At 38.9% G+C, this 22172-nt stretch overlaps 1 protein-coding gene across 1 annotated transcript in view; it reads left to right on the plus strand.

Annotated features, from left to right (window-relative positions):
• ANO4 (anoctamin 4) overlaps positions 1-22172 on the plus strand; it is a 106302-nt gene that overhangs the window by 4967 nt on the left and 79163 nt on the right. Inside the window, exons 3-4 of the mRNA XM_057385298.1 lie at positions 4245-4381; positions 9042-9200. Of these exons, the coding sequence (XP_057241281.1) occupies positions 4245-4381; positions 9042-9200 (296 nt within the window). The remainder of the gene's footprint in view (positions 1-4244; positions 4382-9041; positions 9201-22172) is intronic.

Raw genomic sequence — 22172 nt, forward strand, 5'->3', positions numbered from 1 at the left:
GCGGGGGGTAGCTTCACTTCCTGCCCTGCTTGGCTCGGGGGAGGAGGTCGACCTGCTGCCTGCAGGGGAGAGCTCTCCTGCTGCTTTCTGCAGAGCCCAGCATCTCTGCTCCTTGGTTCCTGTGGGCTGCACTGTGATCTTCTGTCCMTGTGCCTTRCCGGGGACCCCTGAGATTCCAGSTGCAGTGRTCGAGTTCTGCTGCATCCWRTCTGCAGCCASRGGATTCTGCTSGTCTCTTTGCTCATCTGGCCGTTCTGGGGTTTCTTGCCATCCAGAGGAGCACTGAGATCGGAGTTTCTGCTGTGAGTTTGTAGAGGAACTTTTCTCCATCCAYCTCTGCCATTTTGTGTCYRYCATTGGCCACGCGGGAGAKCTGAACCAGCTGGGACCCGCGCCACAGCGCCCCCTGCAGCCACCGGGGAATCATCGCACCCGCCCTGCCCRGCCGGGAGCCAAMAGCGCCCCTGCCGACTGGGACYRTRACTGCACCAAASGGGAGGGTGTRTCTCTGTGTGAGGCTKTCATTGGGTTTGTKGCTGGGTTGGTTGTTGCTATTGTTGTTGTTGTTACTTGTTTCACCTTGTTATACATATTAGTAAAAACTGTTATTCCCTTTTMCCCATATTSTTGCCTGAAAGCCTGTGATTTTCAAAGCCRTAATAAACTGGAGGGAAGTGGGGTCATATCCACCACTCCAAGGGGGATCCCTACCTTCATWGGCAAGCACCTGTCTTTCAAACCAAGATATCCACCTTCAGAAAGTTAGAGGAGTTATCTTGCTTTTAAGTCCCATCTTTTCTCAGCTTCTTGATCTGAAGTGGCTTGTGGACCCACTGGGATTGATGGACTCCTGCTCAGAATTTCTTAGCATCCAATTTTCAGAATAGGTAGTTCTACTATATTTGGGTTAAAAATATTTGTATATCCACCATTTTTTCTTTTATTCTTCAAGAGATTCTGAGTTATCAAGTCATTTTGATTTTTCTTCTGCAAAATRGAGCATGAGGGGGAGAAAAGATTTTGCATATTTAAGCTGATCTAAAACCAGAGGGAGAATTCTTAATATCTCCTGTAGCAATGCATGTGCTGCTCTGTATTCCTGTTAAATTTCACTGCTTAAAAATGCATGACTATACCATAGCACCAGTTGCCTCCCAAGTAGCATTTGTACGTATAATAAAGCCATTATATATCATTCTGTTAAGGACATTTGTGGTTATATGCATGTCAGGGTCTGAAATGGGAAAAAAAGATGGAGCCCTGGTTATACTTTTAGCAACATTTGGCCATGGAGGTGTTCAGCCCATTGGAGTGGAAGGGCTGAGCTACCTACAAGCAGCAGGAGAGTGATCTTGGAYGTACCATCACCATTACTAATGTAAAGCAAACAAGAATTGCTATATAAGTTATCTATTTGGTTTCACAGATAAGTATTTTTTTATTTTATTTAAAGTATATAACGAGATTTAGGATAGAAAAATTGTCTCAGCAAGTGCTGGGGACCTGTATTTTCTGTAGTGACCAACCAACATGCCAATTATCTGTGTATTTCTAATATAAGCAATATTCCATTGCAAGCAATCTGGACAAGTCCTGGTAGCTAATTACACTAACCAGCTGAGATTCACTGCTTCCTCGACTTCTTCAGTGCTGAGATGGACTTTATTAAGTGACCTTAAAATGAGATTTTTTTGGCTATTCACAAGACCATAAGTAATTCTGCGTTTCAAGCCCCCAGGATACTTACACACCAAGTTCTGTATCTCAAAACATTCACTTAAAAACCATATAGTTTGCAACCCAAAGCAGTACCAAGACTTCAAGRAGGAGCAATTTTAGTATCATCTTTTACACCAAGGCAGTCCTAATGTCAGAACAAAGATAGTTTAAATTCCCTYGAGTATGGTGAACAGGCAAAACTTTGATTTTTACAGTTTTCATTGACCCTGTCTGCCACAGATATATATCTCTAAAATAATCTTCAGAAAACTTCACTACTTAATTATTTTGTGTTTTTTTTCCCACAGTTGTTTTCAGATTATACTGAGGTGTTAATCATATACAGACTCATGTGTTACGAGAAACTGATGGTTTCAATTCAGTGATATTCAAGTAATTTGAAATGTTTTTTGTTTCAGTACTTCTTTTTGTTGAATATTGAGATAGATTCTTCTAGTATGAACACACATGCAAAATCTGGTCATGACCTACATCCGAATTATTATCTGATGGGGTAGAATGTTTCCAGTCTTGACTTTTGAAACGGTAGGGGCAATAAAGGACATGGAGCTTTGCTGCCTTGTGGCAYTTCCCATCTCTTCTATAAGCATCTCTAATATGATTTTTGTGCACTGAAATGGATGAAGGTGGCAAAAGAAACTGTAATATTACTACTGCATGTGCTGCAAATTGGAGTCTGTTTATTCCCTTCTAAGTCTCCTAAAGCCTCTGTGGTTTGCCCTAGGACAGGCTGGATGCAGCCACAGTGACACTGAGGAGCTCTCATCACATAAAACAACACCAGAAACTCRGAAGCTCTCTTAAAAAGTGTGCTGCTTAGGTTAGCACATTGGTATTTTGAGTGGATTAATTTGCACATGAGGACTTCTCTGTTGTTCCTGAAACTCATGGTCGCTTTCCAAGCAAAACAATTGCAATTAAAAGTAAAATGTCTTTCATTAACCTTTTCCCTATTTTATGCATGAAAACAAAGATGAAGGATTCTTGAATATTTTGATAGGGTTTTCTTTTTTTATTACCTACTGATGTAATACTAGACTTAAGATACTGTAAAAGACATGTACAAAAAGGGAGGAAACTATTTCTTATGCTCATGATTGATAGGGAAAGAGTGGTGTATTTAAATTGCAACATAGGTACGTATTCAGGATGAATTTTATGGATAAAACTTTCTCCTGCCTGTGAGAGTGAAAAATAGGCCACCTGCAGAGACTGGGGAGTTGGTATCATCGGCTGTTTTTAAAAAGGTTCTTAAACTGGGCTATGACCCCTGAAGAAGGGAAAGGTGAAAAGGAGGTCACAAAATGCTCATGATGAATGGGAACAGTTAGTGTGGCTGTTAATATCTGGCAGCTATCCAGTCTCTTCACAGTGGGGGAATGGATTTTTACACATGCAGCCAGTAGTTAGAAGTGGAACTGTTGCCGCCAGCAATTAGAGATTTTTGGCTGTTAAGATAGATTCTCACCAACAGGAATTGCAATTGCCTGTCACTAAGTTAGGGGAGCTGAGGACAAGTAAAAACAACCTATTGTGCAAGTTAATTGCACAAAAGAAGAATTACTCCAAAAGTCAGTCAAGCTTGCAAAAAAAGTGAAAAATAGGAGGTYAGACAAATTTCTGTCAAGACTATTAGGTATTAGGTCCCACTCCAGTCAGGGGAAGAGTCTCAGTAGCTGGGACCCTTGGGGATTCCTTCTAATCCATAATTTTGGATTTTGCCTGTGAGGCATGAGGTTGGAGAGATGAAGTCCATCCACAGCTGAAGCTCAGTCCTCAGCTAAGGCATTTTTCTTCCCACACACATCTCTTCATCACCTTTTTTCAGAAGGCCTGGAGCACATGGAGTGCAGAGTGAACCTGSCTGTCCTGCTCCTCCCCTGGCAGCCACTCCAGGCCCTTAATACCTATACTTTTTATCAGGGTTGGTTTACCACCCTGATAAAAAGTAGATTTGAGTGATTGCTTCATGCAAGACTGAGGGCTGTGAGGTAGGTGGATCTGAAAGCTTCAGATTCATGTTCTTCAAAACATGGCAAACTGTGCAAAGAGAAACATCTGCCCAGGTTCATTTGCTCAATGCCTTTCAAGAAACAGAATTTGTTTAAGATCTTCTGCCTCTGGCTGCCCCACAGGTCTGTGTGACTTCGAATTTCATGCTTTGCATAGCAAAGAATTCTGCCTCCTTATAGTAGGACTTTCAGAGACTAATACTAAGCCAGAAATAGTCATTTAAGCCATTTGCTCATGAAGAAGCTAAGAAGATTGGTAATGTCTRTTTCATTGTGACAGCAGATTGCTTATTTGTCATCAGAGAGGTATTATGGTGTCCTAAATCTTTATGTGGCTCACTGGTGAAGAAAACACTGCAACAATGCTCATCATATTTTAAAATTAATATGGTATGTACTGGTACCAGAACTAAAAATTGAAATTGTTGATGGCTGTCTTCATTTGGTTCAGTGGTGATTTAAATGTATCTTTTTTTTTTGTTTGTTTTTTAGTAGCTAAAGATGTCAATATATTTTTTGATGAGTTAGAAGGTGTGAACAGTCCTTCCAAAGATGATGATTCCCTGCTYCACCATGGTAACTTGACCAGTACTTCTGATGATGCCAGCAGACTGGAAGTTGTGGGAGAGGTAAGGACGCACAGTATTATTAACACAATACTTATTCATGCCCATTATAGAGAGGCAGTAAATGTAGTTTGATTTAAAATCTCATTCTCTGCTATCAATTTGTGTCTAATCTTTCCCATGAGAATTGATTTTCCTTTTTAAGATTATGATGCTGAAATATAAAATATCTCAAAATCAAAAGTTTTGATTTCATGCACCTGCAGTGAAACATCTGTGCACATCTAAGGCTTCACTGCTTCTGAAAATGCTGGAAAAGTTTTCCCTRTGTTAATCCTTTAAGGGGAAAGAGTGTGGAAGGAATTTATTACAAAACTCCCATARGAAACTTTGGCTGTCAATTATGAGACACATTCCCTTCCAGTGAAGAACAAGTGCCCTGATGGTGAATAATGGTGATTCAGAGAACATACCAGGGAGAAGGCATTCTACACAGTCCCTTTTAAATTGTGTCTTAAAGCAGGCAAAGAGTCATGGAGCCATGATGAAAATTTGGGCCTACATTTCTTTTCATATCTTTTGTGCAGAAAGGAACAATATGCCCTTTCATTTTGCCTTCCACTGCCCTGCAACCCATGGATGTTAGAGTTGTTCCCTCAGCAGGTGAAGAGACCAGGGACTTCTCTCCTTTCCTCCACCTCAGAAATGTGGCTACAYCTACACTTCTTACTGGACTGGTCTGATGTTACCTGCAAGTTGTGCCTGAGGAGTTTTTGGCAGAGGGCTGACTGGCTCAGATCAGAACTGGCAGGGACCATGCTAGCAATTAAAAAGAGTGGAAAACCACAGGACATTGCTGAGGGCCCTGCCCTGACCTGCTTTTGTTTACTAGTTTTGATAGAGTTTAGGAGATGCAATTAGGGATTATGTCTTTTTCAGGAGCTAGAGGGTTTTGTGGTGCAAGTTCTTTTGTGCAACACTGCCGAGGACAGAATCAGATATTTTCTTTGTTCTAGAAGTTCAGGCCATAGAGAGCTGCACTCCTCGACTGTTTAGAAAGATAATTAAAGCAACAAAATTCAGGGCACCCTGAATATATGTTTGACCTTGCTCACAGTTTCATCTTCCTTACTCACAGCTCTTCCCCAGCTTCCCATACAATTACAAAGGATTCTCTTTGCCTGTTTGCACCATGATAGGTTAAKCTGGCATGATACTACCATGTTGCATTTTGGGACCATCTACCATATGGTCTTTAGCAAAAAAGCACAGGTGAAAGGCACATGATTTTTATAAGTTAAAGAAGAAAAATTAGCAGAAAATTATCAGAAAGACATGCTGCTGTTAGTATAACAATATTGCAAAAACAATACTTCAGACTCTTTTTAAAATCTTAGATGTATTGTTTGTTTTTTTKKTTTTTTTTTTTTTAAAGGGAAAGGGAAAACTTCTGAGGAATAGATTTAAGGGTTTTTTGTTTTCATAACCATAACTGAGGAAAATAGCAATGTAGATCATGTGTAAGATGGGGAAAAAAAGATGAAAATTAGAAGTCCTAGTGGGACTTTAGGGATGCTACGGCCTAGGAAAACAGAAGTTTCAAAGTACTTGGTTCCTGCTAAACTCTAGAAGGAAAAGAGACACTGTTTAGATGTTGTATGGGTCATATGGATATATACAAGCAAGCCCTTTGCATAAAGCTCTCCTGGTGTGTGTGTGTGAGTGCTGTGTCTGTGAATGCTAATGGTTCCCAACTCAGCCCCTGAGAATATAAAAACTACTGCATTCCTTGGAAAACAAGTCCAAAATRCACAACACACATTACCAATGCAGTCATAGAGATAGACAGAAATGCTAAGCTTCTTGTTAGAGTGAAGTTTTCACTGTTCTGCTTTCTTCCAGCATCCTTTTTCAGATGAAGGAATGGAGGTTTGGCATATGTGACTACACCACTTTTTCACCAAAAACAGCAGTCAGACTTCGATAGTTCTATTTATAGGTTTTTTTTTTATCAGTTTAGGAAAACTTAATTTTGATGTTGTAACAGAGGTAAGGGAGATGCAATATCTGGAGGAATAAATTTCTGTCTGGAATAGCATAAACCTGTAATACTTGGATAATGCAGAAGTCCTGCAGCTGACACTKCTGAACCAGCCCAGACTGTGTCTAAATCATATTAGATCAAGAGTTCTTGCAAGTCCAGACTCAGTCTATAAAGTTGCCTTACAGTCTGTAACAGAGGGCCAGAGAAGGGGTTCCTTTCCRGAGGCCACCACAGTCTAATAGGGTTTATCAGCCTGGATTTGACATAGAGTGTTCCTAAATTGAAAAGGACCTCCAAATACAGATAGGGGTGTCTCTCTGACACCCTCTCTGACACCTTCTCTGAGTGAGCAATTACAGTGCTGTAGCTGTTAGTGTTTCACAAGTCCAAGAGAAAGAAATTGTCTCAGGAAGTCATTTGTAGTCCAACAAGTCAAATAGCTTGGCTAAATCTCATGGGTACTCTTTAATACAAGGTTCTGCATTCACTGATGAGCCAGTGCAGGCAAACCAATTTTCTTCAGAGAAAGGAGAAACATAGGAAGGGGCAGATCTTTTTTCCTGGTGTAGTCACTACTGCATGCAGAGAAGGACACTTTCCTTAACGGTACTCTCAGGACAGGTCTGAGCTCAGGTGAGGATGTATATTTGAAACAAATTTCTCCATTGCCCCTTCCCATGATTTCTTTGCAGCCCAGAGCAGTGTTGGATTTTCAGCCTGGATTCCTTATGGATATAAACCCAGTGAGTCTTCTGGCCCAGACTACAGTGGGCCCAACRTGAGCCCTTCAGCCTACACAGCATGGACAGCAGATCGTCACCATGGATGATTTTGTTCCACAGYTCCTTTCCTACTTGCTGAAGAGCATGGTGGCTCTGGCTACTGAACAGGAGACTTTCCARGAGGGTTAGAAATCACAATAGGACCACCTAGTGACCCACGGCCTCTAAATCTCCTACTACACCCTTCCTTTATTTAAATAACCTTAAATACCCTTTGGTTCACTGGGGTTTAGTTTAATGTCTTCTCAACATAGATTTTTAATGGAARAAGATAAAATATGCCTCTTGAGCTGTTTTCACATTTAATGTTCTATGAAAAATACTTCTCATGTCTTCATAATATAATTTATCAGCATGATCTGCAGTATAGATATAGTTTGTTACTGTTTTTCCCTTGGAGATTAAATCTTTTTTCTTGCCTATTTTTGGGCTGTAAACTGTTCCACTGTATCAAGTCTGCACTRAGTTGTGTCAGGAGTCAGACACTGTAATAAAAGAATGTTAGGAAAATTCTCTTCTTCCTTTAGTGAACTGGATGTACCAGCGGGATGGGACATTTGGAATGCTTTCATTGGTTTTTCCATTTAATCAAGATGGAAATCAGAAAGATAGCTTACACGAAACTCTTTGAATGGGAAAATTTATTTTGTTGGCTTTTTCTGTAAAAATAACCTTTCCTATTGTAATGTTCACTTTGTGATTTAAATTCTGAAGTAATTCTYCTATGGAGAAAGTATTTTGAAAATTCGCTCCTTATTCCAGATTGAAAGGCAAAATATTCTTTCTRTTTCAGAGACTTGATTGTATATTATAGAGTGGGGCTATTTTTGGCAGGAATAGTGGAGTGAGTTTTGGAAAAATAGAGGTAAATTTACTTAACCTTACCTTCAGCTGAGAGCTGGACTGATCTTGAGGTTCCTGAAGGTCCCTGCCCTTTTTACTGCTCAGAGGGAATGCTGTTTGTTCCCATGTATCATTCACAGTGTGCATTTCCTGTACAAAACACTCCAGCCTGAAAATTACCATACAATTTTTACTTGTCTGAAACTTAACCCCTGGGCACGACTTGTGTTATGTAGAAATAGTGTTAAATTGTGAGGAAGCTCTGTAGAGAATTTCATCTCATAACTTACTGGAAAAAGATCAGTAGTCTGGTCTTTTATATCTCAGGAGAGTGAGACCTGTTTGACCTCCTATTAACAGTGAAATCAAGTTTGTTTTTTTTCTGTCAGACCAAACATTTGAGCAGGCTTTTTTTTGTTTGTTTGGAGTTTTTGCGGAAATAGAAAAGAAATAGTATTTATTGCATTTGTGTACTGCTAGACCAAACACTAGTAATTCTTTCCAAATAAATTAATCATCAGCTATTACTTAAGCAAGGAATATTCTGTAGTTAGTTTGATGAGGTYGGGACAGAATCTTCACATTGTTGTCTGTGCCCTATGAGGCAAAGCAATGAGAATCTGCATGCCAGGCTTTAGCATTTCTCACTGCAGTAAATGTTCGTGACATTGTTTACTCTTTTCACATGTACATTTAGCCATATTAAATTCTTSATTTTAAATTTATGCTTCAGTAACACTATTATCTGCTCTATTTTATGAGTAAGAAATTATTCCAAACCTTACAGAGGGTGGTGGGGAAGGAAGATTTGGTCATGTTTTCTATTCTATCCCATGCCTATWTGTACAAACATTTCCACCCCTAAGCAGGGAAATCTGTGCTCCTCTCAGATGAAGTCAGAAGCACTGAATGTAAACAGCCTAAAACTTGAACAGCTTATTCTGATTCCTCATCTTTCCTGTTGRGTATTACTGAAAATTGAGGGTCCAAACAACCGTGCAGCAATTGCCAAGGCAAATTAACATCACTAAGTTACTTGATTTTCTCTTTACAGGAAGTACCTGATAAGAACAAAACCAGTGGACTGTATTTTAGAGATGGAAAGTGTCGGATTGACTACATTCTTGTGTATAGAAAATCTAATCTGCAGACAGAGAAGAGGGAARTATTTGAGAGAAATATCAGAGCAGAAGGACTTCAAATGGAAAAAGAAGTAAGATATCTTCCTTTAAAAAATTTCACTTTAAAGCTGTATAGAATCTGGGGGTATGGTTTGTTTACTCTGAAACTCCTTCACTCTGTTGTAGCAGTAAAAAAAATGCTTTTAAGCATGCCTAAATATAGGCCAGAGCAGTGCAAAAATGTAGCCTCAAGGAAAATCAGACACACAGATTGAAGGCCAAAATGGGCCATTAGCATCATCTTGTTCAACCTTATGCACAAGTAGGCCACAAAATTTCATACAGTGTGCTGTGCAGTGCAAAATATCAAGTCCTGGGTTTGAATAGCCTAATTTCTACTGAGTGCAATCCRTATTTCTGCACCTACATTTTCTTCTAGTTACCTGCTCCACTATTTGCTGAAGCTCTTGGTACTCTTTCCAGTGACCTAACTAGATCCCTGTCTTCCTTTATCTGTCAGCTTAGGCACAGTGAGAAGTACTTTAAAAGTTTGAAAACAGTTCAAAGTTTCTCCTTCTTTCTTAACCCTAAGCATTGAAATAATTACGCAGTGCATATAAATAATTTACATCTATGTTATTTCCAACATAATGTCCTACTCAATAAATCTTTTATGGCAAGAGTGTAGAAGTGAATGCAAAGTGTCTAAAATGTATTGATATGGCAGGTGCAGGGGCAAGGTTTAAAGAGATAATATCTCTTTTGTCAAGCCTATGGTCTTCCTAAACCTATGATAATGTGCTTAAGCAGGGCTTAAGTCTCACTTCCATCCAGAGCAGGTATTTACTTTTATTTGAGCCTTTTATTTATGCTCATGCTAATATGCATTGTCATGCTGCCACTGATGGGAACAGAAGAGGAATTTTCAGGATACAGGTTTTGATCAATTACGTAGGTGCTGTGTATTATCTCCCTTCCTTTCAGTGAATGCTTGGTACATGTGTAGATATTCTGCCTGTGTTCTTGAAATGCACGCTTCTTTGGAGGACACTGGGGAGGAAATAAAGAAAGCCTTTACAGAAAAATGAAAAATATTTMTTTTCTTTAAATGTTTTTAATTGAACATGGGTGCTGCTGTATGTAAGTGTATTAAGAGCAGTTTACTGATGACAAATCACYATCTGTGCTGCAGTAGTTGGTGTTTTCAGTGCCAGAGATTGCTCGTTATTATGTTTCCTTTATATGTACTACTGCCTATAGGAGTCATAACCCAGCATCCAAGGACATGAGAGCGTTACTGCAACTATTCAGCTTCACATCCTAGAATTCTGTCCTGCTTCCACCAGGAGAGATGCTGACAAAGTCTCTGAAATTTGGGCAGTGTAGAAAATGAACGTACAACGAATCCTCCCTATTAATACATATGCCCAGTGGTTTCAAATAAATTTTTTCTTACTTTGTGATCTTTGCAGATTTTACTAAGGTCAGCAGTGAAAGCTATGAAATCACTTTATATTTTAAGTATTATGAAGCTTATTGAAACATTCTGCACACAAAACTTCTTCAAATTGATGATTTAGGTGCTCAATAGAGAGTTTTCTTGTGGCTTTCAAGACCATTTATTTGGACTTTGCTGCCTAGGCTGCATGAATGTTCTGCCAATTTGATTATTCATTTCAGTTTCTATTTTGCTACCGACATGCAGGTTTATTTCTTACTAATCTCATCTGCCCTTGGTGTGACTTTCTGCCAGCATCAGTAATTGTACATTTTCTAAACCCAGAATGATCAAAATTAGGTTATGCTACATGACTTGAGCTAATGCTTTTAAAATCTAGGCTAGCAATCTTTTTTAACATATGAACCTGACCTACAATTAAACCCTAGCATGTACGTTTTATAATCACATTCATTTCTAAATTTAATTATAATCCTGAAGGAAGTATGTACATTCTTAGTACACTCCCTTCCCCATCCCCGGAGCTCAACAACAGTGCTGCATAACACTTAGCTKTAAAATAAGCTCTGTGATCAGGTAGTGTCTAGATTATTTCTCATTATTTTTACTTCTCCTATTTCTGAGATTATTCATCATTCTGAGTACTTGTGAAGAATTTTAACTGCCAGGAGGTTTTTTTTTTTCACATACGATATACTGCTTCCACTGAAACGAGGCTTGCTCCCAGGTGAGATGAGAAAATTGCCTGTGGCTTTGACCACAGAACATATCTAGAGGCARTAGGCAGCAACTGTTGGACTGAAAGAAACTTTTTACCTTCCCTGAGTTTGGTGTGGTTGTTGGTTCATTCCTCTTTGACTATCAGCAGCTCATATGTGGATATTCGATTGTGTGAGTCCTGTCTTTTTAATGGGAAACTGTCGGAGAGAGGAAAACTTAGAGAGCTACCCACACTGTGATTTCAAACCCATATTCCTCACTGCAGGAAGGGAGAAGTGCACTGCAGTGGCTTGTTGGCAAGCACAGCACAGTGAAATTCCCAGTGAAATTCCCAGTGAAATTCCCAAGAAGTGGTGAATGCAGGGAGCGAAGTGTTCACTTGGTGGCATGAAATGAGAAAGTGAATCTGAAATGAATTCACAAGAGTTGGCATAACTTCAGGCACAATGTCAAGACCATGTAGCTGAGAGAGGTCTGACTCTAGAAAAAGTGATAATGTTTTGTAGMTATTCCCCAATGCATTCACACTCACATTCTTCAACTGCACCACACCACTCTGCCTTGGAAGTTCTGCCAGGTTTGGTGCTCAGTTTATACAGTAGTGAAGAATGAGGGAATCCCAAACCAAGAAACAAATYATTAAAATAATGAACATTTTAATGAAAAAATAAAAATAATAAAATAATGGAGAAAAAAATAGGGATAAGATTTTTAAAGAGTGAAAAAATAATRAAAATAAAACTAAATAGTGAAGATTTGAAATTGAAAATAAAGCTCTAAGAGTGAATGCTAATTTAGTGGCATAGCACAAGTCATTTTATGACCATCCTGCTTTTCTGCATATATTTCTTCTGGATAGGATGAGTGTGTTGGCCCTGTCATAGCCAGACACATCCAGACCACATGTAATACGTGATCGCATGCATAGATGCTCTAAAGAAATAAACTGAAAATGTAGATCACTCCAATAAAAGAGACTGAATTTTCTTTTCAGTCAGGTGTAAAGTTTCCTTTGTTGATTTATCCTTTTTCAATGTCTCACAAGTGAGATAGGTAGCTATGATATCCTGACTCTGGGATTCTTGATGACCCTTTTGCTTTCATTATTTAATATCCTTTGAAAATCATCTATGTGAGGGGTAAATGGAGAGGACAGTCTCCAAGTGGAGCACATTTTTATGGGAGATGAGGTAGGAATGACAATGCAAGTTTGTAGGCACTTATACCATCTGTAAATGTCACAAGAGACTCATCCCTTCCAGAGCTGGTAGGCAAAAGGTTAAAMGGATGCTACTGTCCACATTCAGATATGTTCCATATTTATCTAAATGCAAAATAAGCCTGAGATTTAGATCAACCCACTGGCATGCAGAAGAGAACTACTTGTGATCACTTTTACGTGAAGAGAAAATATAGATCATGTCTGTCATTCCAACTAATATGTTCATCGCTCTGGCCCAGCAGTTTCTGGAAAACCTGTCTTTTCAAGAGAGAATAGAGTCAGAATTACTTTGAGCCCATGAGCCCGTGGTATTTTTCACAAGAATAAATATTTATAAATTCAACCCTTTGGCCAAAATCTTGGCCCTTACCCCAAATTATTCCTACAGCATGAATTACCATTTACTTGTCCTAAATGACCAGGTAGAACTAAGTTGCTGTCAAGACTAACTTCGCAGTTCTGGTACATGCATACAGTATTTCAGACATCTTTCAGTAAGATACTTTAACCTATAATAGATCATGCACTGAGGTAGCCAGTATTATTTGTTCTCTTGCTAACTCTTTAAGCTGCACTGTAAAGTAATSCAAATGCAGGATAGAGTTAAAAAATTTCTGCTCGATGAACAAACACAGGCCACACTTGGATGTGTAATTTGTAAGAGAGAAAAAGAAGAAAGCAATCTTGCAGTTAACTAAAAATGGTGTACTCAAAATGAATCTGATGTTGGGTTGGGATCTGCTCATGTAGCCCTAGGAGCAGACTACATTTAGTTTCAACTTGGTATGGTTTTTTGGTTTTCCTGCTTCTCATGGCTGYGTTAACTAAGTCACACAGAGTATGTGATGCATTATGCTTAATGATTGTTTCTAAAGTTTTTAAATTATAGTTCATATGCAGATTTTACACAGTTTACTTGAAAAAGCATTTGGCATATTAGTAGAAATTGAGTGATAGAAATGTAATAACTAGGAACTAACCACATAAGTAGTAAAAATAGTATTCATGCCTATCATTTTATATATTTTGTATATTTATGTTAACTAATATCTCAGTATAAAAGCAATTAGCTACTTTAAACCAACAGCATTCATTACTGCCCTGGAAAGTCGATCTCGTCACAGCTGCTGCTTGCGGAATRCACTTCAGAAACTCGCTTCAGATAGTTTGCAAAGACTAGCCMATCCATTTGTGCTTCTGCTGACACACTGATCTTTCCATCTCCCTGATAAAAGAAGATGTTAGTGTAATGCTGGTCCAGTTTTCAGGAAGAATCCAAGTTGTGTGGGTTTTTGTGTTACATGCCTGATTAAAAATTTAARCATTTCCACCATAAGTGTCAAGCTGTCACCAGGGCACCTCTAATTGCATTCACTCCGTGCCTCAAGCAGCAGCTGACATTTCTGGTGCAACATCTGGCAGCATAAACACAGCTGGTGTATAGAATAGGCAGTAGAAATATACAATAGGTGTTCTCTGGGGAAAACTCAAAAGGGCAGGAAAAAAAAGTACAGTATGAACTTTGGTTATGTTGTATGAACAAATATCTACTAGCGGGTATATTCTGAGTCTTAAGTTAYGTTAACATGACTCTAGAAGTTATATTTTTAAATATTTTTCAGTAGTTGATGCAATCTAATTACAGAATGCTATTAATTCATGACTTTTCAAGTTTGCAAGCAGATATAGATAAGTTCATGAAGAGGTAGTAACAGTTCTGCAAAGCAGTTTCTTTTACTGTGGCTGTAACTTTGTGCTAAGGGGGCAGGACATCAGAAGCTAAGAATTTGTATTCAGTAAGATGCTTATATTTAGCAGCAACTTGGAGTCTGGTTTCAATATGATGAATGTTGAGAGAAATTACAGATGACAGAAAGAGCACACCGAGTATCTCCGTGACTTTTAGCACATCCCTGAGTGTAAAAGGAAWATAGACTTATGACCATGTCAAAGTGAGGTAAAAGTTAGATATAAAGAATGAGTATGAAAAAAACTAAGAACTTCAAAGACTAAAACTTCTGAGCACTAACTGTGTTCAGAAAGTGATGATGTGAAAGAGATATAATCAACAGCTATTGCTTCTGAACATCATTAAATACTATCATCTTTCTGGAAAAAAATGGCATCTACTCTTTTTGTTGCTATTGTTGTTGTTATTAYTGCAGAGCCAAAATAGTTATGTGAGGCTGATCTGCTTTTTTCTGGTTTGTGCGTCATCACTGCAATTGTTCATGAGATTCCTGTTACATAAACTTTTTTTCTGATTGTGATTCATGGGAAGAAAAGAATTAAGCTGACTTCCAGACCCCAAGTGGTGCTTGCAGATCTGAGTTAGAAAAGGTGTTTTAAAAACACAGGTTATGTAATTTGGTTATCTGAGCAGTGCCTTTAGAGCTGACTTCAAGTTTCTTTTTCAGTTATGACTTCAGTTTATCCAGCAAGTGAAAGAGCAGTAACTTGCTTGCAGTTTATTCCTCTTATAGATGTTAATTTAATCAACCAGGCATACAGTTTGAAACAGAGCACTTAGTCTATGCCAGCAGGGTGAGATAAAGTAGTTTTATTACAGCAAAGATCCAAAATATAAGCAAAGTCTTTCACGTGCAAAAGCTAAAGGAAAAAAAAAAAAAAAACAAAACAATCTCTACTTCCCATTAGCAGCGTTGTTGGGGCACTTCCTGGGAAGCAGGGCTTCAGCACGCGTAGTGGTTGCTCTGGAAGGCAAACATTAAAAACTCATGAATGTCCCCCCTTTCCTCCTCTCTCTCCTCGCTTTATATATCTGAGCTGACATCATATGGTATGGAATATCCCTTTGGTTGATTTGGGTCAGCTGGCCTAGTCATGTCCCCTCCCAGGATCTTACACACTCCCATCCCTTTGAGGGGGAGAGAATGTCAGAGGGACAGCACTGCTTGGCAATAGCCAAAACACTGCTCTGTTATCAGCTCCCATCTAGCCACTCATGGAAAGCACAGCACTGGAAGGGCTTGAGCTTTACCTCAGTCAKACCCAATACACGCTGTCAGGTGCTTCCCTCTCATCCAATAGGGCCAGTGCCACACAGCTCCAAGACAAACATGTTGTTTTCCAAGACTGAACCTGTCAACAGCAGGGGTAGCACCTCTGTGACAAAGTATTTAGAAAGAGGAAAAAARCCTGCTGCAGAACAGCAGCCAAAAGGGAGGAATGAGAATATGTGAGAGAAACAACTCTGYAGACACCAAGGTCARTGAAGAAGGAGGAGCAGGAGGTGCTCCAGCWGCCGGAGCAGAGATCCCCCTGCAGCCAACGCAGACCATGGAGATGCTGCTGTTCCTCTGAAGCCCATGGAGGTCCACAGGAGAGCAGACATCCACCCCTAGCCTGTGAGAACCCCACAATGGGGAGGAGGTTCTGTTTCTCCCAAGCTGGAGCAGGTTTTGTTTCTCATTATGACTGGTAATAAATTAAACCAATTTCCCCAAGTCGAGTCTGTTTGGCCCATGATGATAAGGGGTRGGTGATTTCTCTTTGTCCTTTTCTAGACCCATGAGTCTCCTCTTCAATTTTGTCCCCTGTCCTGATGAGGAAGGGAGTGATAGAGTGCCTTTAGTAGGCACCTGGCATCCACCCAGSGTCAGCCCACCAYAGGCATAGTTCTGTGTTACTCTGCTGCTGTGACTTGTATCAAACCGTAGCTTTCGGACTCTAGTGTTGTTTCAGTCTCTCATTTTCTGAACCTATTATTCAATATGTAAATATCTGCAGCTAATGAACTTACAGTATAAATTATGCAGCCTGCAGAATCTTTATTTTCATGAGCAGCGTAATTTCTCATTACAAGCAGGTGCAGTTCCTTATTTAATGTTTTAAGCACTGTGTCTGATTACATCCACAAATCATGGATGGAGACATCAAAATGGCATAAACTATATCTGCAAAAAGGAAACCAGACTGAAATGCAAACCCACCACAAGCATTGTAAGTGAAAGTGCTTCTAGCTATTTAATTTAAAACATTGGGTTGCTCATTTAATCTCAATTCAGCCAGAACCAGTTGAAAACAGACTGGTCTTATTATCTAATGTGCATAGCAAAAGGAGCTTTTTTCAGCAATGTTTTACATTTCTCCATGGTACAAGGAGCACAATGTCCTTTAAGCCATGGTCACTAAACAGTGGAGAAGTTTCCAGCTGCCTGAACTTCTGAGGGAAAAAGTTTTAGATTTCAGATACAATGTCCACTGTGCAGCACAATGGCCATTTAGAAGAAAAATTTGAGGAGATAAATGAAAGTCTGCATAGATAGAATCTGAACTCAAATTTCAGTATGCAGTTCTTAAAGATAAATTTCTTGATTATCTGAGGGAGCCTATAATAGAATATGTTTCAAATTCCAGCCTTTAAAAGAGCTTGGTAAAACTAGTAGACTAAGAAAATGTTGCTGAAAACTTGATCCACTTTTTGAAAAAAATATGGCTTTTTWAAGGAATATAGAGGTAATACAGAAAATATGTACATAACTGAAAAAAAAGCCCCTGACATAATTCTTTCAGGAATGGGTAAAATTTCTTGTCAAAGAATTTACTGTCACCAACCTTCACAAATCAGCATGACAAAAATCTTTYGAAGGAAATAAAACAGACAGGCAATAGATTAAGAAAAAAATTATGATGGTTGTATTTGAGATGTCATCTATATGTCAAAAGTCATCTTTCCCTTTACAATAATTAATCTTAAACTGCAGTTACTTTTGAGATGTTGTTTGCCTGCCAGCAGTATCAGGAATAGACATAATGCACAAATCTACAGTCACTTAATGCACAGTGAGAGTTTTCATTGACTGTTTGCTGCAACACTTCCTTGTAACAATGGCTTGGCAAGCAAAAGCGTGAAGTTATCTGTAGGGAACAGAGAGACAGAATATACAGAACCCCAGCAGTAAGCTTTGCGTTCTCATTTTATGTTAATGATTTTGGTGTTGAATTTGTTTTGARAAGACAACGCTGTATTTACAGTATCATGCTTCTAAAGCAAATAGTAATGATTGGTCTCAGGGACATTTACATCTTCCCCTAAAGCCTGAGGTGGTGTGGGGCTACTCCCTGAAAGTAGTGCCAAGAGGGAATCATGAATYTGGAAGGGATGGTTCCCTTTCTCACGTGTTCTTGGCACAAGGACTCCAGGTCCTCTCATTGTCTGATTACTTTCTTTGTTTTACAGGGTTAATTCAATGATGGAGCAAGCGAAGCCTTGGTGCTCTGTGCCCTGGATTAACTGTATTTCGGTTGTGGTGGCAGAACAAACAGAACTAGTCAAATTAAAGCAGGGATCAACTTTCTTGAAAAAGACCTTTCAGTTTAGGATCTCTGAGCCCTAACGAAATGCAGAATTATCCACTGCATATTTACATACTTGTTTCTTGCTTCTTGAGTGGTAATTAAGTGATGTTGTAAAGGAAGTTTAATAAAGCCTGACCAGAGGGAAAAATGCTTCTGAGACAGCCACAYTGACTGAAACTTCTGTCAGCCATTAGTCATGTCCCCCTCTTTAAAGTCTTAAACCTGGTTTACAAAACTCTCTTCTGTGCACAAGTTATCTTTTTTTTTTCTTATCTGAAAGCTCTTGAAAGAATCTGTAGAAGTACATTTTAGACAAAACAGTGTAAAAACCCTTTTGTTTCCTCTTGGAGATCATCATGGTACTCTGCTTACTACCCTTATCACAGCTTGTTTTTGTTAATGGACTCAAATAGAACTTTCCATTTATAATAAGATTGACCCCCCGTTTCTGAGGCTTCCACTGCCAAGCACTAAAATGTAAGAACTCTGTGCTTACTTTTTTTGTCTAACAACCATCTCGTACACGTTTTTAAACTTCAGAATTTTTCATAAATGATAAAGCCCCCATAGTGAAAATGTAGATAGGGGAAGAACAAAATGGAGATTTGTAAATCTGGGAACCATKACTCTGTACTTTGTCTTGCAAAATGCAGATTTAATTTTCTTCTCCACAAGACATTTGTCTTTTCATATCTAGATTTCTGTGTCTTTTTGTGCCTTGCAAATTAATAACTTATTCTGTGACCTTGTTTTCTAAGGAATCTGGAGAAGCTCCAGAGTGCTGGCGGGAAGGCATAGCTGAAGGTCAGCTTGGTGAAGCAGAGCTGAAACCAATGCTAGATCAGGATGGCCATGGCTTTTTTTCTGTAGAATTCCATAGAGGTTCCATAGATTACAGCCYGGCCCTTCATTGCCAGAGTTCTTGAAGTTGCACTGTGAATGTTATTGCCATTGGAAACTGTGACTTTCTGAGACAAGATTGGATTAAACAAATGTCCTGAAACAGCAGCTGAGAGGATGGAAGCTGTGCTTTGTGGAACACCCCAGGTCRATGTTCTTGTGCAAATTTATAGATTTTATCATTAACTTCAGAAATTCACAGGAGAGAAGGATTCAAGTAATGAAATACAGAAAGTGCTGACCAAAATCAAGAGGCCTTTTAAAGTACAGAGGACAYTGATGGGAGGCTTTGTTATTTAAAGATCTGCATTTCCCTATGTCTTCTCTGCAGGAAGAATGAATAAGGCAAGATGGGGAAAATGGATGGCAGCCAAGGCCCTGTAAAGTGTTCTGATCAAATGCTGCTGCTGTGATGTGTCCCAGACAGCTGAACAGCGCAYGAAAGGCACCCATGAAGGTGCAGTKGTAGGAAGTCATGTCTATGCTACTGGAGAAATTGGTGTGGGTGGTGAGGAAGGCAACAGGAGTCCAGGGAGAATAAAGTGTCTGCACTGCAGATCCCCAAGAGGAAAAAAAGAACTTATTGACTGTAGCTGTTGCCAATGTCCATCCTCTGACTGGGTGAGAGCAAGCCCTTGTGTGCAGCACTTCATCTCGGTCTAAGGAAAACAGAACAAATGAATTACACCTTGAAGGTGCCTGTTCCCCTTCACTGCAGMCATCTAACCTTAGTTGCCCTGAATCACAGCTGCGCTGTCTGCTCCTTGGGAGTGAGCCTTCAGGGAACTGCTCAGGGTCAGTGGGCTCAGAGACATGCTAGTGCCAGGGTTTTAATACAAATGTGATGGCCTGCCAGTATCCAGCAGGAAAAACTGGGTCAGATTCATGTCACACATTTATAAACTACTCAAGATCAACCTTTTTGTTTGCCCTCTGTCCAGGTGTTACCTATGGATTTATATTAATCTGTGGATTACAAGCTCATCCCCAGTACTGGTGTAGTGTAAAGTGCACAACTAAAGTGTGACAACTAAAATTTCCATTCTAAAACCTCCAAGCTATGGAATAGATTAATGTTTCTGCAGTTTTCCCATCATTTGACATTTTCTGTTCTTTGATGTGTTAACTGGGAATTGATGATTACTTGCCATGCTGATTTACATTTTCATCTTGGACTGTTTTTTCTCTATCTTGTGAAAGGAAACACAATTCATGTCTCTTACTAATCCCTTATTCCACCCAAAAGTCACAATGTAAAAATCATTTGGGAAAGGTGAGCACATTAGAGCTTTGGGAAAGAAGGAAGTTTAGGATGATGGTGAGAAAGCACAAGAGGATGCTAGTAACAAAATGTTGAGACATAACCACATTAAATCATGGATATGGTAGATATGTAAGAAATAAATATACATGGCAGATACATAGGGAAAGCCCCCTTCTCACTGTGTAACTCCCACTATAAAAATCTGAGTGTAAAATCTCTTTGGAAATACAGCACAAGCCCTTAACATCTTGAAACAAATGTTTTGTATTTATGGAGAATGTCTTAACAGAATGCAGGGATGGAGAAAGGCAGGGATGGAGAAAGGCAAGGAGTTAATAATCACCAGTGTAGGTTAGACTCAGCAAAGATTCTGGCTGAGGAAAGATGGAAACATTTTGAATGTGTAAAAATATTTAAACAGATTCAGTATTAAATACTTGATATAAAAAGTGCCATRCTAGTTCTTTAAAAGGTTATCTGCACAAAAGAGGAAACAAATATAATACAGTAACATACCAAAACATGCTATTTTGTATGGACAACTTTTTAAACTAAATAAAAGTGAAATTTTTCATGCATTTTCTGACAAATTTTAAGAAATCTTGTTCAGTTTTCTCCATTTTCATATAGTTTATTAAGTTTGGTATTACAGCAGAATACTTAGGACTAACTATGACTCTCTAGTAAAACCTTTTATTTGCTGACTATCTTCTTAATTCATTTCACAGATTACTTGTAAGACATCAAGGATAATTTCCATTATACAATGTGTCACACAAAAGAAAACCTCATTTCCTAAACTCATTACTAGATTCCTGATGCAGAAATTATCTAGCAGAAGGCTTTGCAGTCAGAGTCTCTGCACAAGCATTTTACTTCCTGTGACTATAGAAAAGTAAAAATAGATCAGCACCTTGGGACATAGTGCTGGGCCACAATTTGGTTCAGTTCTCATAAGGATATGCATGGAYATGAATGGATTATTGCACTTGCACTTCTTATCCCATGTTCAGAGATGATCACAGTTCCTAAAACTCCTAAAACTGAAACGGAAACATGAACGTGTGTCAGGGTTTCTTGAATACCTAGAATTTGTATTTTCTAAGCAGTGCATATGCACCTCTCTGACAGCCWTTGTAACTCTTCAGTGAAGCCCTGGAGCAGCGTCAACAAACTGTTACCAATATCCAAAAGCACTCATCCCTTTCATTGTGTTACTCTTCAGTTTCTAGGCTCTTGTTAGCTGAGCTGGTTTAAGTGTATGCCTCTAACAAAGGGAAGATACATTTCTGATGCCCTTGACAGCTAAATTTTCATCTTTAAGCCTATAAAAACTGAAGATCCCAGAAAGCAATTTTAAGTAAAATAATAGCATATTCCATAGTAAGTACTATGTATAGATATTGTTGAAAACTCCTAGAATCGTCTCTGAATTATATTAGATAGGGTTGAAGAAACTTATGCTTTTAATACCACTTTTGCCTGAGTCCTCTGATTTTTATCAAATAGCTCTTTATTGATTTTATTATGGTGAAAGCAAAATACTTGTGTGTGGGTGTGGACAAAGAGTTTAAGTCAGGAACCATCTCTTCATTTTTGCCTTTTTRACAGGGTGTTTTACAGTCATATCCACATGAGAGCATAATATAGTGCTTCTTCTTTTATCCCAGACGGCACTTTCAGCCACTCATATATTCCTTACAGCCCCACATGCCAGGTTCTGGAAATTCTCCGCAGGAGTTAGATGGGATCTAACCTAAAACCTCCTTTGCTGCAGTTTTAATTTATTTCTGTTATTTCTTGCCTGATTTTAAAGGAAAATTGAGTGCAGTGCATTCTCCTCGTATTCATAACTATTTGTTACTTTTTTTAAAAAAATGTTACTGTCTTCTCTGGTTAACATCTTTTGTGTTTTGAATTCCGTCTGTGTCTTGAACAATCTTTTTCCCCTAGGTCAARTTTCCCGAAACTCTTTATCATTCTTATTGTCCTGCTCTGATCTTTCTTTAATTAATCTATCTATTTCTTACTCAGGCTGTGCTTTACCCTCTGTTGAATGCCTTTACAAAATAAAGGACTCTGGAATTGAGTCCTGTATGCTCTTAGTATGGTGGGGATTTTTTTTTGTTGTTTTGGGGTGGGTTTTTTTGGTTTTGTGTTTGGTGTTTTTTCATTTT

The sequence above is a fragment of the Malurus melanocephalus genome, unplaced genomic scaffold (assembly GCF_030028575.1).
Source record: "Malurus melanocephalus ecotype Western Australia unplaced genomic scaffold, MMel_1.1 scaffold_16, whole genome shotgun sequence".
NCBI lineage: Eukaryota > Metazoa > Chordata > Aves > Passeriformes > Maluridae > Malurus > Malurus melanocephalus.